The sequence below is a fragment of the Oryctolagus cuniculus genome, chromosome 8 (genome assembly GCF_964237555.1).
Source record: "Oryctolagus cuniculus chromosome 8, mOryCun1.1, whole genome shotgun sequence".
NCBI classification, from domain to species: Eukaryota; Metazoa; Chordata; class Mammalia; order Lagomorpha; family Leporidae; genus Oryctolagus; species Oryctolagus cuniculus.
The window spans coordinates 81,248,535-81,276,082 of NC_091439.1; the positions used below are offsets into that span (position 1 = coordinate 81,248,535).

General features: G+C 42.8%; 1 protein-coding gene across 15 annotated transcripts in view; it reads left to right on the plus strand.

Annotated features, from left to right (window-relative positions):
- The window catches only part of ARHGAP24 (Rho GTPase activating protein 24), a 518,143-nt gene extending 495,955 nt beyond the window's left edge, over nt 1-22,188 (plus strand). For all 15 annotated transcript variants that reach the window (XM_070047901.1, XM_070047906.1, XM_070047908.1 and 12 more), the window contains 2 exons: nt 13,127-14,201; nt 20,534-22,188. In XM_070047901.1, the coding sequence (XP_069904002.1) occupies nt 13,127-14,201; nt 20,534-20,777 (1,319 nt within the window). In that variant the 3' untranslated portion in view covers nt 20,778-22,188. The remainder of the gene's footprint in view (nt 1-13,126; nt 14,202-20,533) is intronic.
- Nucleotides 22,189-27,548: the final 5,360 nt, after the last annotated feature.

The window sequence follows — 27,548 nt, forward strand, 5'->3', positions numbered from 1 at the left end:
GGAGTGAACCAGTGGATGAAAGATTCTCCTCTTTCTTTCTTTGTCTCATCCCCTGCCTCTCTGCCTTGCAAATGGATAAATGAATGAAGAAATAGGGAAATTTTTGGAACAAAATAAAATTACTGTTTAATTCTTTTTTCCATGAGCTTTCTGAAGTACCCTTGTACTATGTAGGAAATGAAAAAAACCAAAGAGGTATGTTTTCTAAATCCAATGCAATTTTCAGAAAATTTGTAGGATTATTTTTAGTTAATATATATTTATTAAATGTGGTTTTATTTGACTAATTCAAAAAGACAAATTTGATCTTTTATCACACAATCATGCTTGTTTTCTTATGGCTGGAAACATGCAGGAAATTTTCTTTTCCAAATTGCAGAATACCTCAAGTTGCTTTCCACCCTGAACTGCTGCTTCTGTTTGTTTCCAATACGCCTCAGAGCTTAGGTCTCTTTCTTACTTGGGGCCATTAGTATCACTGCTGTTTTCTGCAAACTGGCCTAGTTGAACATGGTAGAATTTTTGTAAGGAAGAAAAAAAGGAGGAAGAATGATTATTTTTAGTTTAACCATAAGCTTATTTAGTTTAGAAAAATAAATCATCCCCCTTGGCCGGCGCCGCAGCTCACTAGGCTAATACTCGGCCTGCGGTGCTGGTACCCCGGGTTCTAGTCCCGGTTGGGGCTCCAGATTCTGTCCCGGTTGCTCCTCTTCCAGTCCAGCTCTCTGCATGGCCCGGGAGTGCAGTGGAGGATGGCCCAGTTGCTTGGGCCCTGCACCCACATGGGAGACCAGAAGAAGCACCTGGCCCCTGGCTTCGGATCAGCGCGGTGCGCCAGCCGCAGTGGCCATTGGGGGGTGAACCAACGGCAAAGGAAGACCTTTCTCTCTGTCTCTCTCTCTTACTGTCTACTCTGCCTGTCAAAAAAAAAAAAAAATCATACCCCACCCCAGCAAGTTTCATGGATCTTATTCCCTAATACTCTTTCCCTATGAAAAATGTAAGTTTTTAGTCTTTGATATTTCATGTATGAGAAAAAAAGCTTTTTTGTGTGCCTGACTATATCACCCCAGGTTAATTTCCTTGTCAAATACTAAGAGTAATATAAACTTATCATCAGATTTTTGACAGTAAGATAATTATTCCAGGAAACTTGATTTCTATTCAAACAATATATCAGAGAAATGTAAAATCTGAAACTATAGAAGCTTAAAGATATTTTAGACCATTTTTTCAAGCATTGATGATAAATTAAAATACATATAAAATGGAAAACCACTACTACCACACCCCCACACACATATCTTAGTGAATTATGTAAGACAAACTCTCTAGAAATCACCATATAGGTCAAAAAATAGAATTTTTCCAGGTATCCCCATAGTCTCTTTTCGTACCTGGCCCAATTGCAATATCTTCTATATTAATAATCAGATAATTCATACCATTCATTTCCTTGCAAATTAAGAACACTTTAGGGGCCAACACTGCAGAGTGGTGGAAGAGGCTGCTGTCTGTGGAACCAACAGCCCATGTGGCTGCCAGTTCAAATCCCAGCTGCTCCACTTTGGATCCAGCTCTCTGCTGAGGCCTGGGAAGGCAGTGGAAAATGGCCCAAGTCCTTGGACCCCTGCACTCATGTGGGAGACCCAGAGAAAGCTCCTGGCTTTGGCTTTGGATTGGCACAGCTCCAGCCTTTGCAGCCATCTGGGGAGCGAACCAGCAGATGGAGGATCTTTCTCTCTCTCTCTCTCTCTCCCCCACACTGCCTGTCTATAACTCTGTCTTTCAAAAAATAAATACATCTTTAAATAAAAAATGATACAGGACTCCCTATAATTTATTAGTTATAAATTTAGGTAATCAAACATGCAGAGAGTCTCATAGTCTGAATTTTGTTGATCATGTGTTCATGGTCCAGTTTAATATTCCTCAGTGCTTTGTATTTTTGGTAAGTTGGAATCTGGACCAAATTCATGTGATTTCTTCTGTGTGACTCTACATTCTCTTTTATTTTAAAATCAGGAGGCATGTAACACCTCCTTATCTCTCTTTCTATGAACTTAACATAATTCCTAAAACTATTAATTAACTGGAAGTTGAAATGGTGATATTCTAATTCTGTAAATTTTTGTATAATTTTTATTGTGGTAAAATACATATAACATAAAATTTCCTATCTTAACCCATTTTAAGTACACAGTTCAGTGGTGCTAACTACATTCAGATTGTTAGGCAACCATTAACACAGAACTCCTCACCTTGCAAAGCTGAAACTGTACCTATTAAACACTAATGTCCCCCTCCTCTCTCTGCCCAGCTCTTGGAAGCCACCATTCTACTCTCCATTATGATGAACTTGGTGTCTCTAGATACCTCATGTAACTGGAATCACATTGCATTTGTCTTTTTGTGACTGACTTATGTAACATAATATTTTCTTAAAAGATTTATTATTTATTTGAGAGGTAGAGTTACAGACAGTGAGAGATAGAGACAGAGAGAAATGTCTTCCATCCAATGGTTCAGTCCCCAGTTGGCCACAACGGCCAGAGTTGCAGCGATCCAAAGCCAGGAGCCAGGAACTTATTCCGGGTCTCCCACGTGGGTGCAGAGGCCCAAGCACTTGGGCCACCTTCTACTGCTTTCCCAGGCCATAGCAGAGAGCTGGATCAGAAGAGGAGCAGCCAGGACTAGAACTGGTGCCCATATGGGATGCCAGCGCTTCAGGCCAGGGTGTTAACCAACTGCACCACACCAGCCCCTATAACATAATATTTTCAAGATACATCCATGTTGTACCACTTTAACATATTAGAACATTTTATCTAAAAGGATAAAATTTCTCTTCTATTTAGTATCCCAATGGTAACTTTCATGTATAAAAGGCAGGATAAATACTGCTTGAATCTTTGCCTTTATTTACCAGTTTTAAAATAATTTAGTAATTTTTTATCATCCTGTAAAAATGAGTACTACTTCTTCCTATTATAAGTATTAATGTTGTTTTACTAATATCGTCATGATCTGATGTGTTACATTTCATGAGTGAGCAGGCATTTAATCTAGCAGTTCAGATGGCTGTTTCCCACACAATGAGATACTTGGACTCAGTCCCCAGCTCCAGCTCCTGGCTCTGGCTTCCTGGTGGTGCAGAGGCCGGGGGCAGCAGCGATGACTTGAGTGCTTGGGCTTCTACCACCCCTGTGGGAGTCTTGGACTGAGTTCCTTGTTCCCACCTTTGGCAAGCCCCAGCCTCAGCCGCCGCGGGCATTTGAGGAGTGAGCCAGCAGATGGAAGCTCTCTCTTTCTTCTCAAATACGTATGTTTTAAAAAAAATCTTTTTGATACGAAAATACATTATGATTATTATCCTTTACTGAAGCTCAAATATTCTCATCTTTGGTCAGTAGAAGCCTCTCCAAGTTGCCTATTAGTTCTTTTGATGTGGTCATAGTAGTTTTGGAGAGCTTTCTTTCTGTTTTCTGTGACAAAATTTCCTGGGATCGCATTACATGTTTCCTGTCCCAACCTGGAACAGACCCATTTACAAAATGTTCTGATTTCTTTGAGCGGGAAGAAATGATGTTTCAAGGCCAAAATCTTTTTTTTTTTTTTTTTTTTGACAGGCAGAGTTAGTGAGAGAGAGAGAGACAGAGAGAAAGGTCTTCGTTCCGTTGGTTCACCCCCCAAATGGCCATTACGGCCGATGCGCTGCGATCGGTGCACTGCACTGATCTGAAGCCAGGAGCCAGGTGCTTCTCCTGGTCTCCCATGGGGTGCAGGGCCCAAGCACTTGGGCCATCCTCCACTGCACTCCCGGGCCACAGCAGAGAGCTGGCCTGGAAGAGGGGCATCCGGGACAGAATTCGGTGCCCCGACTGGGACTAGAACCTGGGATTCCCACACCGCAGGTGGAGGATTAGCCTAGTGAGCCATGGAGCTGGCCAAGGACAAAATCTAAGTACCAGTAATGTTTTGCTGCTATCAGGGTCATTCCTTCAGATGATAGAACTAATCAATAAAATATATATATATATACATACACATTACATACATGACATATACACACACTTACATGCTAAAGGAAAGGCACCTCACAAGTTCATACTATACTTCCCACTAAAGCTCATGACAATGAGGTTCTATAAAAGATTTCTTTTATTGTTTGAAAGGCAGAGTGACAGAGAGAGAGAGAGAGAGGGAAAGACAGAGAGAGAGCGTCCATCTGCTGGTTCCCTATGCATATGGTCTCAGTGACCAGATTTGGGTCAGGCAAAAGCCAGAAACCAGGAGCTTCATCCAGGTTTCCCTCGTGGGTGCAGGGGCCCAAGCACGTGGGCCATCTTCCACTGCTTTCCTAAACACATTAGCAGGGAGCTGGATCAGAAGAGGAGCAGCCAGGACATGACCAGGTACCCATATGGGATGCTGGTGCTGCAGGTGGCAGCTCAGTCCACCACATCACCGTGCCAGACCTGACAATCACTTCTTAAGTATTATCTGCTACTAGTTTTATCTCCTTTGTTCTGGGAATTCTTGGTGCTCAGACATTGAAGATATCAATTAGAATATCTTGTATTTAATCACTTGCTCTGTGCTTTATCATATGGAAAATAGCTCAGAACAGCAACCCTAGTAATTACCAACAGCAGTTTGATCACTACATTTTAAAATTTTTTCAATATATGCTCTTCAAATCCTCCTTTAATTCTTTTAATATTTCTGCAATATCTACATTGATGTATACCTATCATAGACTATGCTTCCTCCCTTAGTCCTCACTTTAAACACACACACACACACGCGCCTATGTGATCAAAAAGTTCATAGAAAAATGAAATTTGAAGATAATGTGAATTTTCCATGAACTTTTGAAAGTCCCCTCTTGTGTGTGTGTGTGTGTGTATATACACATAAAACTATTTGTTTAGGGGCCAGTTCTGTGGCACAGCAGGTTAAAGTCCCAGCCTGAAGCACCAACAATCCATATGGGCACTGGTTCTAGTCCCGGCTATTCCACTTCCGATCCAGCTCTCTGCTGTGGCCTGGGAAAGCAGTAAAAAATGGCCCAGGTCCTCAGGCCCCTGTGCCCACATCACAGACCTGGAAGAACTCCTGGCTCCTGACTTCGGATTGGCTCAACTCCCATTGTGGCCATTTGGGGAATGAACCTGCAGATGGAAAACCTCTCTGTCTCTCTATCGATACCTCTCTCTCTGTAACTCTGTATTTCAATAAAATAAAATAAAAAAAAAAAACACTAAAAAGTATGCATTTAGTACTCACTACCAGTTATCATATTGATGTCTCTCAAGCCTAATGGGTCCCAAAATGTGGTCCACAGATACCTGGGGGTCCCTGGGATGCACTTAGGCGGTCTGTAGGTTCATATGAAGACTTTTTGTCCCTTTGTTGCCTTGTCATTTTTACTGATGGTACAAAAGCAATGATGGGTAAAACAATGGTATCTTAGTATGAATCCTGATGCTCATTCCAAGCTCTACTAGCATCATGTACTTCACTACCTTGCATTTCAATGTGTGAGAAAAAGCCAACTTTTCTTAAGATTGTCCTTGTTGATAAGAAATTTAATTTTATTAAATCCCTAACCTAACCATACATCTTTTTACCATTCTGATGACGAGATGAACTTGCTATGTAAAGCTTGCATGCTGTCTTTGAGTAATGTAATGATTAGCTCAAGGAAAAGCATTTGTGTGATTATGTGGAGTGTAAACAGTACTCAGGTTTGTTCATGCAACTCCGTTTTTACTTAACAACCAACAAACTGTGGGCATTCAGGTGAGCATTTAGCACAAATCTCAAAAATGAACTGAGTCAACCTTTGACTTCAAGAAATATAACTGGCAGAATTTGTTGCCATTGATAACTTTTGAACTTTTGTGAGAAAAGCTTGTCGCTAACACCTTCAACTTGACAGCTTCCTAATACTCAACCACTTTGTGATGACATTAATGTTGACATTAACAAATATATCTTTGATACTGTGAGTCAATATGTCAACACCTGGGAGGTTGGCATAACTTGGTGATTTTTCCAAACAGCATATTATGAGAAAGCTATGCCCATGTAAAAGATCTACTTAGTGGGGCAGTTGTTTGGCAAAGCAGTTAAGATACTGTTTGGGATGCCCACATCCCACATCGGAGTGCCTAGGTACCAGTCCCACTTCATTTCTGATTCCAGCTACCTGCTAATGTGCACCCTGGAAGCCACAATAATGGCTCAATTGCTTGAGGCCCTGCCACCCACATGGGAGTCGTAGATTGAGTTCCCAGCTCCTACTTTTGGCCTGCCCCAGTCATGGCTGTTGCTGGCATTTGGGATGTGAGCCAATGCATGGAAGAGCCCTCTCTCTTTCTGTCCCTCTGTGTGTGTGTGTCTGCTTATACACAATTTTCCTAATTGAAACTTTGTCAATGACCTAGTTTCAATAGAATACCAGTATCTGAAGGTAGGATTTACTCTTCAAAATAGGAATATTTTAAAATATTCCTTTATCCAAGGCCGGTGCCACGGCTCACTAGGCTAATCCTCTGCCTTGCGGCGCCAGCACACCGGGTTCTAGTCCCGGTCGGGACGCCGGATTCTGTCCCGGTTGCCCCTCTTCCAGGCCAGCTCTCTGTTGTGGCCAGGGAGTGCAGTGGAGGATGGCCCAAGTGCTTGGGCCCTGCACCCCATGGGAGACCAGGAGAAGCACCTGGCTCCTGCCATCAGATCAATGTGGTGCGCCGGCCGCAGCGGCCATTGGAGAGTGAACCAACGGCAAAGGAAGACCTTTCTCTCTGTCTCTCTCTCTCTCACTGTCCACTCTGCCTATCCAAAAAAAAAATATATATATATTCCTTTATCCATTTACTCATTCAACAGATATTCAGTAGTCAACTACCTTGTGCAGAGTTCTTCAGTAAGCCTGGGAGTGAGAAGATGAACAAGGGAGAATTTTACTTTCAAGAAATGTGCAGTCTAATTATCCACGTGTAGACTTTAACACACTAACATTTAATCATAATGTTAAAAATATTGCCTACATAATATGCCAATGGACTATGAGAGCAAAAGTAGGGAGTGATGGCCTTTCTTTTGGAGATTAGAGAAAATTTCAGAGAGGAGGAGCATTTAAACAGTTATAGTAAGAGGGTGAGTATCCAAGGTCGTTTTGTGTTCTGTAAGGTAATCTTAGAGTTGGTATCTCACAAACAATGGGAATGTATCTTTCACATTTCTCTGGGCTGGGAAACCTAATATCAGAGCACTAGCAGATTTGGTGTCTGGCCTGGGCCAGTTTCCTTGTTCATAGACAGCTATGTTCTTACCATGTCCTCAAATTATAGAAGAGATGAGGGAGCTCTCTGGGGTCTTTTGGATCAGGGCACTAATATTCATGAGGGTTCTCCCTTCATGACCTAATCACATTTCAAAAGTTCCACCTCCTAATAGCATTGTACTGGGTGCTAGGATTTCAACGTATCAGTTTGAGGAGGACACAAACAGTGCATCTTTGGCAGTAAGAAAGGCCACAGTATACATCAGCAAACAGTCGTGGAAGGTCAGTGATATCAGGCATATAGGGAACGTTGTGGAAGGGTGGCTAAACAGACCTCGTGTTTTCAAGGATTTACAAACTAGGAATCTTTGATAATTCTTGTGCAAGAGAGGGTTGAGAGTGAGGTTTTCATTTCAGCAAAATAACTCTGGCAGCTCTGGGAAGACAGGTAGAAATCAGACTGAAAGTACACACTGACTTTCACTGGCTTTGAGTTCCAAGATCAAATTTCTGTTTGTGCTTATGCCTCTGAGTCATTTGCCTCTCATTTTATATATAAAGCATTACAATTTGATCAAATATGTTCCATGGTTGAAGTAACCCCCTGACATACAGTAGGTTTATGCAACATTAGCCTGAACTGAGTGAGTTTAATCCCTGTGTCATGGTTTCCAGGCATGTAAATAATGAAGAAAGCATGAACCAAGTCCAGAAGGAAAAAAATAGATAATAGAAAAAGACCCAAACATGGCTGGGCCAAGTCTGAGAGCAAGTCAGAATATTAAACGAGCTATTATAAATTTCAAATTATACACACACACTTCAGTAAGGTAGAGGAAAACATCAATATAATGAAGAGAGAAAGAAAAGATATTTTAAAAATCCAAATAGAATTTCTGAAGATTAAAATCATAGCTAAAGTGAATATGATGCTGATGGGATTAATAACAGAATACACATTGGAAAAGACATATAAAGAATAAATAGACACCATTGGAGGGTGAACCAATGGCAAAAGGAAGACCTTTCTCTCTGTCTCTCTCTCTCACTGTCCACTCTGCCTATCAAAAAAAAAAAAAAGAAAAAAAGAATAAACAGACATATAAAGACCTATAAATAAAAAGAGAAACTGTCAAACATGAAGTGAAGAGACAAAATGCTGATTTTTCCCCAAAAATTGGCGAAAATTACAAACACAGAGATTTCAGAAATTCAAAATATACTAAGCAGAACAAACATAAAGGAAACCACACAAAAGACGTCATAATCAAAATGATGAGAACCAGAGATAAAAAGAAAAAGTTAGAAGTGGTCTGACAGTCAAAAGACACATTACATACAGAGGATCAAAGAGAAGAGTTACAGCAGATTTCTCATTAGGGAAGTATGTAAGCCAAAATACAGATCAAAACCTTTAAATTTTTTTAAACTATCAAGCCAGGTTTCTAAATATATTTAATTATCTTTCAAAATAAAGAGAGGTTGAAGACATTTTCAGGAAGAAAACAAAACTCAGCAAATCCGTCACTGACAGCCCTGTGCTTCAAGATAAAACATCGCCCCCACCAAAAAATAAAATAAAAAATAAACAGATACCACTATATACCTCCTACAAAGTATAAAATGAATACCAAAAATATCAAGTTTGCTGCTGGTAGAAACACAAATTGTTAGAGCCAATTTGCATTTAGGCAGGTTCTTATAAACTTAAATGTACACCAGTCATAAGACCGTATAGAGCCCTGAACTAAATATTTACCAAAAAAAAAAAAGTTCATGTGAAACTTGTAGACAGATATTCATATCAACTTTATTTACAATAGCTTCATACTGAAAACAGGCTAATTCTCTATCAACTAATGAATAAATAAACAGTTGTGGCACATCTATAGCATGGAATGCAAGTCAGCAATAATACTGATATATGTCAAGAATACTATATGTATCAAAAATATTAAGCTAAATGATAAATGCCTTTACATGAAAGACTATACACAGTTTAATTCCATTTACATACAATTCTATAAAAGGCAAAACTACAATAATGACAGAAAGCACATCAGTGGTTGCCATGGGCAGGAGGTAGGGTAAGGGATTGACAGACTACAAAGGAGCACAAGGAAGCTTTTTTGTGTCATGACTGCATGATGTTACCAGAACTATGCGTATTTATCAAAACTCACAAATATCTTAAAGTCTTCAGACATGCAAAATCACACATGTACAGGTTATTTGGTGTAAGAAAATTAAAACTATATTACATTGAATGCTATCTAGATGTCCTTAAAGGAAAGATTGAGTTCCTAAGGAAATGATTATGAGAAAAGTGCCGGTATTTAAATTGCACCTGTGTGAAATTATACAGGCCATTGGGGAATTGCTGGATCACATAGCACAGTGAGACTGCAGACTCTGTGTGGACTCTATGGCATGGGCTGGTGATTATAACCACTTTGACCTCTTTATTTGGGCTTAATGTTCCCCTATTGGCCTTCTAAAGAAGAAAATGACAGAAGAGAATATAATAAAGGAAAAGTATAATCCCTACAGTGACACACACATCATTATCATTACTCCCAACCTAGTCTGTCCTAAATGGCCATCAAAATTCATCATCCACGGCCTATCGCCAGTTGTTATCCGAGGGTCTGGAGGAAATAAAGCCTCCCAACATATGAGAAAGAGAATTCTAGGTCTGTAAGGCCCTGACGCTCTGTGATTGCGGTAACTGTGCTTTGTCATAGCTGTTCACAAACGCATCATGGAGATTGGGAATCTCACGGCAATGAATTGAATGCCTCACATAGTGCATAACTGTGATTGGAAGCAAGGCAGCTTTGAATGTGAATAGTTCAGTGATGGGTAAAAAGTCCACCTTCCCAAAAACGCTAGGCAGAGTCATACACAATGGAAGCTGCAAACCTTTGAACATGCGTCTGTCACATGGACAAATAGTAACATAGCGTTAGGTACACAATGTCTTCAAACACCATCCATATTAATGACAGCGTCGACACCCATTTTAACCTTTTCAGCAGATTCACAGCATTGACATTAGATGACAAATTCAGAGGTTACTGAAAAAGGAGGAATGGACCTACTATTCATTTATTCCATCTTTTGTCTCCCACGACTATATAATAATTTATGCTGATTCAAAAGAGTGCTTTTATTTCGTTCTCTATTTAGAACTACCCAAGTTTACTTACTGCTTCTTCAGTTTTAAATCTAGAAGCCAGAACATAACAGGCAAATGCATAATTTGGAATAAGAAAACTGAGTATTAAATTCACCTGGGTCACTTATTAACCACCCTGAAACTCAGTTTTCTCATTGGAAAAAAAATATTAACTCTCATCCCACCGACCTTTGAGAAACCTAATTTTAGAGATTCAAGTGAAACATTTCCATCTACCTCAATGTCTCTCAAGCTCCAAGAGGCAGAGGAATCCCCCTGGGGATATAATGAAGCTACAGATTCTCATTCAGAAGGCCGGGGGGGGGGGGGGGGGGGGGTGGTTCTGGAATTCGGAAACTTCCCTGTGGTGCCAGTGCTACTTCTCTGTTACTCTCCGTGTCTCCTTGAAGCCAGCAGAACTGCAAAATACAATGTGTTCCCTGCGCCCGCTCAGTGCCTCCTGAGTTAGAATTTGCATTTTACCAGGATCCCTTACTTTAGGTGAACATGGAAAACAATGGTGCAGCCACAGACCTGGCATCCTGCAGGTACTTGATCTACACGTGTGTTTTGCATCATCACAGAGCAAAGTCGTTAGTGTAGGTGGATGCAGCATGTTTTTGTTTTCCCTGTTCAAAATTTTATTTTGCATTATATTTCCAGGTGTTACTTTAAGCTAAAGAATAGCCATGCCACAGGTCAACAGCCTGCCCATTAGTATCAGAAGAAGTTGGCATTGACAAAAGCCCTTTTCATCATTTTCCTCACCAAATCTCATATTTTAAGTATTTTGTATAGAAACTACAATTACTAACTAAAATATAAGCTGTTTCTCTAAATTTATTTGTTAAAAACTACTTTAGGAACTTGGATTAGCATTCTATGCACACATTTAACATAGCCAATTGGTACAGTTCAAGCTAAAGTTAAAGATAGGTGATGTTTGAATTGGGCCATACTGCTTTATTGTGTGTCCATTTTCTTAAGTATTTATTTTATTTATTTGAAAGGCAGAGTTACAAAGAGAGGGGTAGAGATAGAGAAAGAGGTCTTCCATCCGCTGGTTCACTCCCCAGATTTCTACAATGGCCGGAGCTGGGCTGATCCAAAGCCAGGAACAAGGAGTTTCCTCTGGGTCTCCCTTAGGGGTGCAGGGGCCCAAGGGACTTGTGCCATCTTCTACTGCTTTCCCAGGCCATAGCAGAGAGCTGGATTAGAAGTGGAGCAGCTGGGTCTCAAACCAGCGCCCACATGGGATGCCGGCACTGAAGGCTATGGCCTCACCCTCACCCCCAGCTCCGGGCCCCTATTGTGTATACATTGACATTTTTATTTACTTATTTGAAATCCAAAGAGTCAGAGTGGGCAGAAAGAGATTGCATGCCTTCTCCCACCTGCTGGTTCACTTCCCCAAATACCCACAGTGGCCAGGGCAAGGCCAGGGCCCTAGCTGTGAGCCAGGGACTCGTCCAGGTCTTCCATGTAGGTGGCAGGGACCCGATAACTTGAGCCATCAATGTTCCTTCCAGGGTCTACATTAGCAGGAAGCTGGAAACAGGAGCAGTCTGGAACTCAAGCCCAGGCACTCCAATATGGATGTGGACATGCCAAGCAGCATCTTAACTGCTACACAAAATGCCTACATTTGTGAAGACATTTATAAAGTTAATACCGAATAAGGTTCTTAGAGGATTGGGGGCCCAAAGGTGGGAATGTAATCTATATCCCTAGGATTTTTTTTTTAAGATTTTACTTTTATTAGTTATTGAAAGAGTTACACAGAGAGAGAAAGAGAGGCAGAGAGAGAGGTCTCCTATCCACTGGTTCACTCTCCAAATGGCCACAGAGGCTGGAGCTGAGCCGATCCAAAGCCAGGAGCCAGGAGCCTCTTACAGGTCTCCCGTGTGGGTGCAGGGGATCAAGGTCTTGGGCCATCCTCTGCATTCCCAGGCCATAAGCAGTGAGCTGGATGGGAAGCGGAGCAGGCAGATAGAAACGGATGCCCATCTGGGATGTCGGCATTGCAGGCAGAGGCATAGCCCACTGTGCCACAGTGCCGGCCTCTATACACCTAGGTTTTAGAGACAGTTTTAGGGGAGAGAAGCCCAGCTTACCAACTGAAGAAGCATATTTGAAGATATGCTGCGAGATTTCAGTCGATATATCATGAAACGTGGTAAATCAACTGTTTTATTATTATTTTAATTTTTGACAGAGTGGACAATGAGAGAGAGAGAGACAGAGAGAAAGGTCTTCCTTTAGCCGTTGGTTCACCCTCCAATGGCCGCCGCCGCCGGTGCGCTGCGGCCGGCGCACCACGCTGATCCGAGGGCAGGAGCCAGGTACCTCTCCTGGTCTCCCATGGGGTGCAGGGCCCAAGGACCTGGGCCATCCTCCACTGCACTCCCGGGCCACAGCAGAGAGCTGGCCTGGAAGAGGGGCAACCGGGACAGAATCCGGCGCCCCGACAGGGACTAGAACCCGGTGTGCTGGCGCCGCAAGGCGGAGGATTAGCCTGTTGAGCCACGGCGCCGACCCAATCAACTCTTTTTTTTTTTTTTTTAAAGTTACCTAACTATGTCCCTTGAAGAGCCACAGTCAATATAGAAAATAAATCAGAAGTCTCTCTCACACTACTTTTTTCTCTGCAATTGCAGGCACTGTGGTGGTCCAGCAGCTGATGTCCATGATGATCAGCAAACACGACCGCCTCTTCCCAAAGGATGCAGAACTGCAGAGCAAGCCCCAGGACGGAGTCAGCAACAACAACGAAATCCAGAAGAAAGCCAGCACGGGCCATATGCAGAACAAGGAGAACAATAACACCAAGGAGAGCCCTAGTCGGCAGTGCTCCTGGGACAAGCCCGAGTCTCCCCAGAGAAGCAGCATGGACAATGGATCTCCCACAGCTCTATCCGGCAGCAAAACCAACAGCCCAAGGAACAGCGTCCACAAGCTGGATGTCTCCAGGAGCCCCCCTCTCATGGTGAAAAAGAACCCTGCCTTCAATAAAGGCAGTGGCATCGTCACCAATGGGTCTTTCAGTAGCAGCAATCCAGAAGCGGTGGAGAAGCCCCAAACCACCCCCAATGGGAGCCTGCAGGCTAGGAGGACCTCTTCGCTGAAGGGGTCCGGTACCAAAATGGGCACCCACAGTGTGCAGAATGGAACCATGCGCATGGGCATTTTGAGCAACGACCCCCTCGGGAACCCCGTGAATGGACGCAGCATGGGCTGGCTGCCCAATGGCTATGTGACCCTGAGGGACAACAAGCAGAAAGAGCCGGCCGGGGAGTCTGGCCAGCACAACCGACTCTCCACCTACGATAACGTCCACCAGCAGTTCTCCATGATGAACCTGGAGGACAAGCAGAGCGTGGACAGTGCCACCTGGTCCACCTCCTCCTGCGACATCTCCCTCCCCGAGAACTCCAACTCCTGCCGCTCCTCCACCACCACCTGCCCAGAGCAGGACTTTTACGGTGGGAACTTTGAGGATCCTGTGTTGGATGGGCCCCCGCAGGACGACCTTTCCCACCCTGGGGACTATGAAAGCAAAAGTGACCGGAGGAGCGTGGGCGGCCGAAGTAGTCGCGCCACCAGCAGCAGCGACAACAGTGAGACGTTTGTTGGGAACAACACCGGCAACCACAGTGCACTGCACAGTTTAGTCTCCAGCCTGAAACAGGAGATGACCAAACAGAAGATCGAGTACGAGTCCAGGATAAAGAGGTGAGAAGAAGCTGGGGATCCTAACTGCCAGAAAGGCTGCACCGCGGGTTCAATGCGCTGGTGTCAGAGTCGGCATTTGGGAGCCGTAGGACTTAGACAAAGTTGCCTTTATCTCTGTGGGCCCTGGTAGCCCAATGTGAAAATGCTAAATGTCGGTCATATCTACTTCCAAAGCCCCTAAGAAGTCATTGATCATTGAGGTGCTTGCTGGTTGTTATCTTCAACTATTACTAAACACGGGCATTTGTGTGAGAGCTTGGGATGGAGGGGCGGCTGTAAGGAGATGGAGAATAGAGAGCCTGCTAATTTTCACTAACATGCAAAGGATGAAAGTAGCATAAAACGATGTTCTAAAGGTAAACTAACCTTCAGTTTTCATTCTTTCAGTCATTATGTGCGGAGCGGGTGTCTTCTCTCTGCCAGGCTCAGTTGCAGACCCTTTGGGAATTTGGGTGAACTCAGAGAAGTGACAGGTGCAAGGTGACTTAAGGCCTGGACAGGGGCATTTTCAGTCTTTGACTTTGACTCTGAGATAGGAACATACAGAGGTTTTCAAGAAGAGAGATGGTGTGACCTACAGAGAAGCTAGCCTAAAATGGCAAGTGAGGAATATGACATACAAGAGAATAGTTAGGCTCACGCCTAAGTTATATAAATTTGTATCTTCCATTAAGATGATCGAGGTAGGAGTTTGCTGAGTAACTTCCACAGGAAAAAGTCTGGGTGAGACAAGTGGCCTCGGCTGCCTGTTCTGGGTTCACAGTGCCCTGGGGAGTGGGATGGGCCATTGACAGGAGAGGCAGGAAAATGAGAATGGAGGCCTGGACACATGACCGTGACCTGTGCCAGACACCCCCCATCCTCACCCCAGCCGCAGAGTGACAGATTGATTGTGCGCATGTGCTTTCAGTGCCTATACGGGAAAAACACGGAATTCTCAAGTCAGGAAGGGAGGGCCCAAAGCTCGTTTCGGGGTGAAGTAGCCCCTCTGGCGTCAGCCCCAGTTGCAAGCTCTGTGATTTGGGGAGCTCTTCCTGCGTGGTGTGTGAAGATCCTCAGTAGTTTGGTGTGCCTCACCTGCTGCTGTGGCTCCAAACCCCCTCGCTTCTTTTTATTTTATTTTATTTTTTTTAGTATATAAAGCCAATTTTAGATGATCTTAATGTTCTTCACCCATTTATCAATTATCAAGCCAAAAAGAACATATTTCCGGGAGCTATGGCAGAGTGAGTATAAACCGAAAGTGCTACTCACAAACAAGATTAAAAGATCAACTGCTTGGAAACTATTTATGCCAAGTTTCACTAAACAAGATTGTGCTTTGAATTTCTCTGTATGATACTGACAGAAAATTGAAATAAGAAGAAAGAAATGGTGTTAATTGTTTCCTGAGATCACTCTTCTTTCTGAAAGGGGTTTGGGAAGTTCCCACTAGCTACTAGAAATCTGGATTGCTGCCCTTTCATAATCATAGAGAGAACCTAGCACTGGGAGGCTGCATTTCAAGGGGCAGGGATAACACTTTGAACTTGGATTAGGAAAAGAAACAAAGTTTATCATTCTGAAGCTAGAGATGTAGGCCTGCCCTTTTTAAAAAAGATTTATTTATTTACTTGAAAGGCAGAGGAGTTATGGAGAGAGAGGGTCAGACACACACACACACACACATAGAGTCTTCCATCCACTGGTTCACTCCCCAGATGTCTGCAACGGCTGGGGCTGTGCCAGCGTGAAGCCAGGGGCCTAGAACTCCATGTGGATCTCCAATGTGAGTGGCAGGGGCCCAAGCACTTGGACCATCTTCAGCTGGGTTCCCGGGTGCATTAGCAGGGAGCTGGATCAGAAGTGAAGCAGCCGGGACTCCATCCAGAGATCCTAAGGGATGCCAGCATCACAGGCAGGGACTTAGCCCACTGCACCACAACCCCAGCCCCGGGCCTTTCTTTCTGAAGACATTGGAGATGCGTGTATGTTCTGAGACCTGGGGTACATTTCATGGACTCCGATAAAGTAATTAGAACCTTGCAATGGAGTGCAAAAGGCCAAGGGAGAGGCCTGAAGGGAGGTGGGCTGGGGCCAAACCACAGGTATATAACTGTTCAATTTCGTTTTCCATAACACCCTTTTACATTTGTATACCTTTCTTTAAATTCCTTTTTAATGCCACCCTACAAGTTCTGATGATGAATGGATAGATAGGTAGGAGGTAGGTAGGTAGGTAGGTAGGGATGGAGAGAGGGAGGAGGAGATGTGTTTCGCTTTGCTTAATAATTGCCGAGGTATATTTTCATTGCTTTTTAAAATTCGAGTGTTGTTTTCTTAGAAATAGAATACTTAGAAAAAGAAATTTCTAAATTTATTTTCTAGAAAATATCCTATCACAGTCAGAAAAATTAATTTGTATGATATCAGTTATTTGGTTTGCTAAAACTATTCCTTTTCATTGAGTTGCAATTCTATACTCATATATATGGCCAACAGATCAAATCAGTTAAACTTTTTTAATCTACAGTTCTCCTAATTTTTAGAACAGATCCACAATTTTTGAACTTCCTAACATTATTCTGGGGATATACCTTTCTCCTTATAATCCTGTTGTATTTCATATTTAACAATTTGAGGCTCTACTACTAGGTAAAGTTTAGAATGGTTTTTATATCTCCCCGATGAATCAATCTTTTCATCATTAAAAAGTTCATCTTTTATTGTGTCACTGCTTTTTGCCTGAAAGTCTATATTTTCTGATGTTAGCATTGCTATAACACCTTTCCTTTGACTAGTAAATTCCTCACATAGCTTTTCCATTTGTTTACATTCAAACTTTAATTATATGATATGAGTACTTAATATCTTTTTCAGTTCTGGAATATATTTACTCAATTTTTTGTATATTTCCAATCCCCCACTTTTTTTTGATAATTTTTTTTAACTTTTATTTAATGAATATAAATTTCCAAAGTACAGCTTATGGGTTACAATGGCTTCCCCCCCATAACGTCCTTCCCACCCGCAACCCTCCCCTTTCCCACTCCCTCTCCCCTTCCATTCACATCAAGATTCATTTTCGATTCTCTTTATATACAGAAGATCAGTTTAGCATACATTAAGTAAAGATTTCAACAATTTGCTCCCACACAGAAACATAAAGTGAAAAAAAACTGTTTGAGTACTAGTTATAGCATTAAATCTCAATGTACAGCACACTAAGGACAAAGATCCTACATGAGGAGTAAGTGCACAGTGACTCCTGTTGTTGACTTAACAAATTGACACTCTTGTTTATGGCATCAGTAATCACCCTAGGCTCTTGTCATGAGCTGCCAAGGCTATGGAAGCCTCCTGAGTTCACTGACTCTGATCATATTTAGACAAGGCCATGGTCAAAGTGGAAGTTCTCTCCTCCCTTCAGAGAAAGGTACCTCCTTCTTTGATGACCCATTCTTTCCGCTGGGATCTCACTTGTGGAGATCTTTCATTTAGGTTTTTTTTTTTTTTTCCCCAGAGTGTCTTGGCTTTCCATGCCTGAAATACTTTCATGGGCTTTTCAGCCAGATCTGAATGCCTTATGGGCTGATTCTGAGGCCAGAGTGCTGTTCAGGACATCTGCCATTCTATGGGTCTGCTGTGTATCTCACTTCCCATGTTGTATCGTTCTCTCCCTTTTTTTTCTATCAGCTAGTATTTGCAGACACTATTCTTGTTTATGTGCTCCCTTTGGTTCTTAGTCCTATCATTATGATCAATTGTGAACAGAAATTGATCACTGGGACTAGTGAGATGGCATTGGTACATGCCACCTCGATGGGATTGACTTGGAATCCCCTGGTATGTTTCTAACTCTACCGTTTGTGGTAAGTCAGCTTGAGCATGTATCCCCCACTTTTCAAAATTATTATTACAGTATGTTAGACCTTCTGTATCTGACTCACATCCCCATTAATATCTTTTTATATTAAATGTCTGTGTGTATCATTCTGTGAGGTAATTTCTCTCAGACCTCCTGCCTAGTTCACTGTCTTCTCATTCAGTTCTGCCACGGCTCCAAGTTCATGAGGAGACTTTCAGCAGTCTCTTTTTTGAAGACAGTTGACGTTCTAACTTCTCATTGGAATCACTTTCTGCCTCTCCCATTGGTGGCTCCCCTCCTGTTGCCATTTGAAAGCATAACAGAACAGAACAACAACAGAAACAGCCAGCTCCTGCCCCCAGGGTCTCCTTGCAAGGGCTGTATGCCTTGTGTGCATCCACTTTCTGGTCGACACTTAAGTTTCTTCCTTAGCTCTGAGATCTAAAGATGTTTTTTCACCCTATGTATTTTAAAAATATTTCCTTATGTGTTTTTCTATCCTTTTTGTTTGCTTGTATTGGGAGGCATTGTTTCTAATCTCAACTCAGTCCTTTGAATTCCTGCATGTTTCATGCAAGTGTACAGATTTATCAAGATACTCTTTTGTAGAAGTTGTTTTTCTTAGTAATAAACTTCGATTTCTTCCAGCAATTTTAAATCTAAAATAAATTTAGAAAGCAAAGAAAATAAGTTGTAGAATAATTCTGAGGGGCAACAAGCACATAGTACCAAATTCTTATATAAAAATGTGATCAGGCTGGCACCGTGGCTCACTAGGCTAATCCTCCGCCTTGCGGTGCCAGCACCCCGGGTTCTAGTCCAGGTCGGGGCGCTGGATTCTGTCCCGGTTGCCCCTCTTCCAGGCCAGCTCTCTGCTGTGGCTAGGGAGTGCAGTGGAGGATGGCCCAAGTACCTGGGCCCTGCACCCCCTAGGAGACCAGGAGAAGCACCTGGCTCCTGCCATCGGATCAGCGTGGTGTGCCGGCCGTGGCGGCCATTGGAGAGTGAACCAATGGCAAAAGGAAGACCTTTCTCTCTGTCTCTCTCTTTCACTGTCCACTCTGTCTGTCAAGAAAAAAAAATAGTGATCATTTGTTTAAAATGGCCTTCCAAACTATGTAGGATTACAAAATAGGAAATATTATTTTTTTTAAAAATTCTACTTGCTTAAACAGGTATTCTTAGTATCTGGATGAAATGTCAATATGTGTGGCTCACTTTTTTTCAAAATAGAAAAAAAAATTGAAATTTAAATTTTTTTAATTACTAAAAAAATGTGATTTCTGGGAGCCACATGAATATTGGCCTTTTAAATTTCAGTAGTAGGTAAACACAATTGAGTCCCTTGGACCTTTAACTCAGGAGAAAGAAATGAGAAAAGGCAGCTAGTACTAGTATAAATCTTATAATGAACAAGTGCTTACTACTTTTGAGCAAACGTTTGAACACAAAAGTGTGTGTGTGTGTATCTGCTACAGGAATGTGAGGGTACTTCAAAACATTTGTAGAAAAATGGCACTAAAGATAACTTCATTTTGGTGTAAAAATTTGAAATCCATGGACAGTTTTTCATGATGTACATTTGTCCTGAACTGGTTGAAGATCTTGTGTGTGCCTGGATTTCAGAATTTTTTTCTCAACATAAACTTACGTTTAAATTCCATTTTCCACAAACATTTGGAAGTACCTTCATATTTATATGTTTTGGATCCTGTTGATTATGAAGAAAATACAGTCTCTGTTTTTAAAGAGTTTACCTATAATTCTACAATTACCTGAAAGAATACAGCTAACAATTGATAGAGATATAAAATATGGATATCCTAAAATGCATTAATATCATGGAAGGGAGTACAACTTGAGAGTAGCGGGTTATTTGTATGTGCGCTGTTTTTATGAAGTACCAGGTGCTCCTGTAACACATGTACACTCTGCCTGTCTTGTCCACGTACACTGACTGCTTTGGATTCTGAAAGAGCTTGGTGTGCACCAGAAAAGTTGCCTTCTTGGCAGTGGGCTTAATCTAACAATGGCATTATTATTATTATTATCATCAATATTTTTCCTTTGCTGGAAACCAAATATGATTTCCTACTCTTTCTTCCAACATTAGTAAAGCCAAGATCACTGTTTAACGTCCAGCAAGCTTTCTGGGTCGGGTTGTCTCCCACTGCTGCCCCTTGGATGCTGTGTGCTTGGTTTCTCTATGCTGATATTCGTTCACTTACTATCAGATGATAATGAATCGCTTCCAAGAGAAGTCTCAGGACCTCTAACAAAAATTCATCAATCATGCAAGTCAACTGTAAAATTACAAAATTAAGTATTTTTAGCCATTGGACCTAGCATCATTGATTTGATAGGGCTCATTCCAATATCCTAAGCAATGTAGAGTCAGAGTTTAAAGAAAACATTTGTATCCCTCTTGCATTCAAATGAATAAAATTATTTGTTCTTTCCCTCCACCTTCCCCCAACCTTTATAGCTTAGAGCAGCGGAATTTAACTTTGGAAACGGAAATGATGAGTCTGCACGATGAACTGGATCAGGAAAGGAAAAAGTTCACGATGATAGAAATCAAAATGCGCAATGCCGAGCGAGCCAAAGAAGATGCCGAGAAAAGAAATGACATGCTGCAGAAAGAAATGGAGCAGTTCTTTTCCACATTTGGGGAGCTGACAGTGGAACCCAGGAGAACGGAGCGAGGAAACACGATATGGATCCAGTGAGCCTGCTTTCTCCCGCCGTCTCCGATGGCTCTGGGAAGGACGTGGGGAGTCTTGGGAGATCGTATGTGGGACCAGGTGGCTGGTCACCTGGCTGTACAGAGCACTAACTGGGGAAGACGTATCATTTATTACAGACATTAACCATCCATATCTGCAATGTGTACCAAAGTTATACCATGCCTCATAATGCTACTGTCAAGTGTTACAACTGGATATGTGTATATAGAGTAGTTTTTAAAAGTAAACTAAAAATGAGAAGCATATCTCAAGAATTATTTTATTGCAAGTCTTGTATTTAAAATGTTGAATCAATATGTTGTTGCGATTTAGCTTGCTTTCAAGCTTCACCCCTTGCACTTAACATAAGCTATTTTTGGCATTGTGTTATCATCCGCTTATTTTATAGATCACTATTTTTATTTCCCCTTTTGCTGAGGAAATGAAGATAAGCAGAAATATAAATATATATAAAGATATATGAGTTATTAAAATCAAAAGAATACTTGGTGGCCGTGTTGTTTGCGCCAATAGACCTTGCCATGACCAAAAAGAGAAATGTAAATAGTTTTATAAACTACAGTCGGATCAGCAGGGACCTTGGAAATGCTCTTTAAACTCTGCCCTCACACCACTCCATTTGGCTTTGTGACGTGACTTGACACAGGCACTCAGAGAGTGTGTAAGAACATCCCCTTCCCAAGCCCCCGTCTGCCTTACCAGATCTAAAGAGCATTTCCTAAGCAGGATGCAGCATACAGGGGAGACAGGTGACGGATGGCACTTGACCATGGCCTTCTGGACTCTCTAACTGCTGGATGGTTAGAAGGTGAATTCTGCCTGCCTGTTGAACGTTGGGAAACAATGCTTGCCAAATCAACAATGCCTGTGTGCAGTCCTTCCCTCACCCAAACCTCTCCCCTGTCCCCAGCAGTTGCTCTTGGCAAGGCCAGCAGTACTGTAGCATTGCTGAGGTCCTCTTCATGAGCGTGCTCTAGTAGGTACCATTTAGCAACATTTTTCTCCCACGCAGGCCAATGTCATGTGGGATTCTCTCTGTACCACAGGCTGGCAGCTTGCAGCAAGGTGACGAGGTAGGGCAGGGCACCAGGAGGAGGAGGAAAATTAAATTTTTCTGCTTTGATTTTAACAATGCCATTTTATGTGTTAAAAACATGTTCACTCATGATAATTGTAAAATGTGAATGGTTGAAAGTCCAACGTTGACACTATGGTGGACATCAGTAATGCCAAGTTTCTAGAAATACCCAGGCTCTCTGGAGGTGGAGTTTTTGCTAGAATGATTCCTCACACTTCAATAAGGCAATGATTTTGAGAAGCCAAGTACATAAATCTCACAGCAGAACAAAAGGTCACAAAAGGTTTAATCGGAAATAAAGGCTACTTGAGTTTACGGGCTCTGCGTTGTTTGGAGATCATGTGTGTGTGTGTGTGTGTGTGTAGATTGTCAATGGGGAGAGTGATCCTGACACTACTTCTCCTCACCAGTGCCCCGCTTTTGTTTAGACCCTCTGCTGCGTGGTCCTCTGGCATTAACCAGTGTCTACACAGCAGTAACTTCTTTATCTTTGGTTCCCTATTCTGTCGTTACGATTACTTAGTCATATACTTCCACCTGGATATCCCCGAAGAAATTCAAAATCAGAATGCGTAAAATTGATTTCAGTAACTTTCCCTTCGCTTTTTCCAGCCCCTATTTTAGTTCATGAAAATCTCAGTCATGATATCGTGGTTAAAAAGCAAAGGTTATAGGGCCAGTGCTGTGGCGGAGTAGGCTAAGCCTCCACCTGCAGCGTTGACATCCCATATGGGTGCCAACTCGAGACCCAGCTGCTTCACTTCCAATCCAGCTCTCTGCTAATGGCCTGGGAAAGCAGTGGAAGTTGGCCCAAGTGTTTGGGCCCCTGCACCATATGGGAGACCCAGAAGCAGCTCCTGGCTCCTGGCTTCAGATCAGCCCAGCTGTTGTGGCTATCTGGGGAGTGAACCAGTCAATAGAAGATCTTTCTGTCTGTAATTCTGCCTCTCAAATAAATAAATAAAATCTTTAAAAAAAAAAAAAGATCAAATGTTGTGCAGACTACTGCCTGCGCTCAGGTTATCTATAATTCGACAGTTGTTCCTGAACCTTCCGGGCAAAACTCTTTTCCTCTGTGTGATTGGAAGAATAAAAGCGCTACTTCTGTTGACTTGTTATGTCGTTTTAATGAGATAGTTTGTTAGGCTGAGCGCAGTAGCTAGTACACAAGGAGGACTTGTGAGTGTTCACTCTCTTTTTCTCTACTCTGCCCTTTGGGTCACTCTTAAATTCACTTGCCAAGCAAGCTCTTCCACCTGTCTTTGCCTTTTAATCTGCTCCTTTTAACCTAGATCCTCTTGCCTTTTGATGAAAGCGTTGACCTATTCGGTTTTGTCCCAGCCTTTCTCCTCTGCTTTCACCCTTTGCAGGTTTCCTTTCCTAGGTCACCATCTGCCGTATCTTGGCCTCGCTAACGTCATGATGCTCACTTGCCCAGGATAAAGCTCTTCACGTGGCACAAAAGGCTGTGACCCCCAATTTCATTTTTACCCAATACTACTTCCCACAACACCTGCCATGCCATCCCATGCTTCTATTACTTCCTGCTGACTATGGTACTCTTCCTGCCTGCCTGCCTTTTCTCTGGCACACCCAGGCATCGTGTAAAACAACTAACTGTTCTCCAAGAAACTTCCGATGAAGTAGCATTTGGGGAGGCAGCCTGGAGGAGTGGAAATAGCAGGAATCTGAGAGCCATTCAGACCCAGCTAGGCATCACAGCGCGCCTTATGCATGCTGCTTGGCAATGACAAGTCCTTTAACCCTGTGTGCAGTGCAGCAGGTGCACTATTTTCTCTTTTAAAGTGAAAGTAATAATTCTCCCAAAGTAGGGAGGTTGTCGCGCTTGGAGATAGCACACAGGGGCCAGTGTTGTGGTCAGCAGGTGAAGCCGCTACTTGTGTGAATGCCAGTTCAAGTCTTGGGTCCTCCACTTCTGATGCAGCCCCTTGCTAATGCTCCTGGGAAAGCAGAGGCAGATAACTCAAGTGCTTGGACCCTGCCACCAGGTGGGAGACCCAGACGGAGTTCCTGGCTCTTGACCTCAGTCTGGCCCAGCTCCAACCACAGCAGCCATATGGAGAGTTAGCCAACAGATGGAAGACCCTTCTCCATCTCTCCCTGTTACTTTCAAATACATAAATTTAAAAAATAAAAGAAGAGGCATGTACTGTGCCTCGTCCGGTGTCTGCCAGTTTAGCTACACGGATAGCTCTATTAATAAATGGAGCTTCTTAAGGGCCATGATTATATTTTATTGATCTTAAATCCCTCCTCCACTACTTCTTATGCCAAGTAAAGTAACAGCTCCTAGAATTAGCATTTGTTTTGGATGAGAACATGTAATTATTTCCCTGTTATTCAGCCTTTGATTCATGAGAGATTCTGTTTGTTCATTTTAATTGTCACTCTCAATGGTGATACTCCCTGATCAGTGGATATCATGTCCATCTGGGTTTTCATTAGTTCAACTGAAAGCTTGGAAACTATCAACTGCAAATTGATAAGAGAATAAATTGGAAATTAGTAAGGATAAAAAGTAGGCAGTTTTGAGCATTTACTTACTTTATCCTATATATATTTATTTAAAACTAAGTAATTAATTATTGAAAAGCAAACTCAGGGGTCTGGTGCTGTTGCGTAGCAGGTAAAGCCACCACCTGCAGTGATGGCATCCCATATGGGCACCGGTTCAAGACCCAGTTGCTCCACTTCCTATCCAGCTCTCTGCTGTGGCCTGGGAAAGCAGTGGAAGATGGCCCAAATCCTTGGGCATGTGGGAGACCCGGAAGAAGATCCTGGCTTCTGGCATCAGATCGGCACAGCTCCAGCTATTCCAGGCATTTGGGGAGTGAACCAGTGGATGGAAGACTTTCTCTCTCTCTCTCTCTCTCTCTCTCTCTGCCTCTCTGTAAATAAACCTCTCAAATAAATAAATAAATCTTTTTATAAAAAAAAATACAAACTCCAGAGAAAGGATCTGCTTCCAGGTGTTGGGCCTACCATGTCAGCCTCACTAGTCAGACTATTTGGCTGGTTGTCCTTTGTGGAACATTTAAATTATAATTGTCTATAACATCAGGCCAACTGAAACATGAATTCATATATATATATATACATATTACGAGATACTAAAATCTCTAGCTGTAACTAAAGTGATTCCTATTTATTTATTCATAAGATGGGATCTCCTTAAAACACTAGATAATTCCCAGGGGAGATAGTTTATATTGCAGATCTAATTTGGTTGCCTTGAACATCTGGGTGAGTACTGAACAATGTGATCCAGTCACTGCAGTCCCGCACCCTGATTACAGCAGCCTCACAGAGAAGACCACGCACGACCTTTCAGAATCAGACAACCACGTTCAACCCCACTTCCGCCACGTCGTAGCTATGTGGACTTAACACACACTGTGAATGTTTATAAGCCTGATTTTTTTTTAGCTTTTTTATTTATTTGTTGTTTTTATTTGAAGCCAGAGAGACAGAGAGAGAAAGATTCTATCTGCTGGTTTATTCCCCTAATGCCTGCAGCAGCCAGGGCTGGGCCACACAGAAGCTGAGACCCTGGAACTCCACCTGGGTCACTCGGATGGCAGGAACCCACTACTCGAGCCATGGCCCGCTGCCTCTCAGGGTCCTCTGTCCTCTCACTAGCAGGACGCTGTGACTAGCTGTGACAAGTGGGGACGCCAGCCGAGGCCCTCTCGTATGGAAGGCAGATGTCCCAACCGGTATCTTCACCGCTGCACCTTATGCCCACAACCCTGAATTTGTTCTTCTTAAACTAAGGATAATAACAGTGCCCTCTTTATCCTATGTCTGTGAGGAATAATTGAAGTGCTAGCCACGCTGCTTAACACATAGTATGTGCTTAATACATGGTAGCTGTCTGCCCTGAAATTCCTGCTATTGGAAGGATATTCTAGCCTCTACAGGGTACAGCAGGGTTGTAACCTCAGGAATGTGACCAGCAGTAAAACAGCGTGTCCTGCCCACAAGTGGAGCTATCATTATATCCCTGTGCAAGGGCATTCCTCCTGCTATAATACAACCATGTGCATTATCTTAAAGAACGTCCCTGTACCTACTATTTATCAGGTCTGTCATTAGCACGCTGAAGATGATACTGGAAGTTAAAGGTGTTGGGTACAATAGGTGAAAGTGTTTAAGGCTGTGCCCCGAGACACCTGGTCTATAATGATCCCGTGTATGATATACTTTAAAAGTAATTAAGGGATCGTGAAGCTGAAGCTGGGCAAGGAACTACTGAGCCATGTCTTGATGCGAGTCCTGAAGAAGTAGCAAGTCCTCAAACAGGGTGGCAGTCCGGGGCTGCAGCCTGCCTAGCTCGTGGAGCAGAATGTGCAATGGGGTCCTCAGTGCAGAACCCAGGGAACCTTTTCAATGAATTTTAAATGACCTGGCAAGTCTGTGCCGTCAAGATTGCGCTGTGTGTAATCACGCCTCATCAGCACACCATGCAACCCCAAAACACACTTAAGCTGGGCAGCTGTTCTCCCTCCCAGAAGCCAGCCAGAGCTAGACACATTCCGCCTTGTTTGAAGTCACAAACCGCAGGAAGGAGTACTGGAGCTGCAGTTCCCGCAGATCTGTTTCACGATTCTCTTTATAGTCTTCTTAATTGCACACGTGGGGGATGAATTGAAAGCTAGAACTGCCCAGTTTAAGGGCCTCTGGCTGCGAAGAGACTTGGAAAACTAACAGTTCCCCAGGCAGCCAGAATCTTCTCTCCATACTGAAAGTCTGTGAGTAGGGGTTCAGCTGATGAAAAGTGTGTTTTGGAAATCACCATCATGGCTCAGGTACAAGGCTGAACGACCTGCTTTATTTATGAATTATGTATAGCTGCTACCTGTAAGTCCCATATGGTGAAGATTACCTTTATTAAGTGGAGAACAAGAGTAATGGCAGAAAGCTGATCTGCTAGAATAGGAAGCCAAAGCAGTGTTTTCTTTTTTTTTCCTGCAGGAAACCGTCTCTTCCCTGCAAGAGAGGTGCTGAGCATCCCACCCATTCCTGTGAAAACACCACACCCATCCCAGCTCTCTCTCCTCGGTACACCCATCTTCTACCCCTTCCTGATTGCACAGATGAATTATGGGCCACGCCAATGTGACCTCCATGGTTTGAACATGTTCGGTACCCTCTGGAATTCAGGTTGGAGTCATTCAAGTTCATCACTAAGTTAAATGCATTATTTTAAAAGCTAGGAAATAATAAAAATATTTTATAAAAGAGCTATTTTAACATTTTTTGCTTTCTTCTTGGTCTGTGTAAAATATCATTTGCATTGCAAAATTTAATTTGTGTATAATTAATTGATCACGGACAATATTTTCACCAACATGGATTTAAAAGTGTTAATGGAGGGATTGGCACTGTGGTACAATAGGTTAAACCTCCACCTGTGGCACCAGCATCCCATATGGAGGCCAGTTTATGTCCTGGTAGCTCCTCTTCTGATCCAGATCTCTGCTATGGCCTGGGAAAGCAGTGGAAGATGGCCCAAGTCCTTGGGTCCCTGCACCTGTGTGGGAGACCTGGAAGAAGCTCCTGGCTCCTGGCTTTGGATCAGCCCAGCTCTGGCTTTTGCAGCCAATTGGAGTGTAAACCAGTGGAATGGAAGGCCTCTTTCTCTTGCTCTCCCT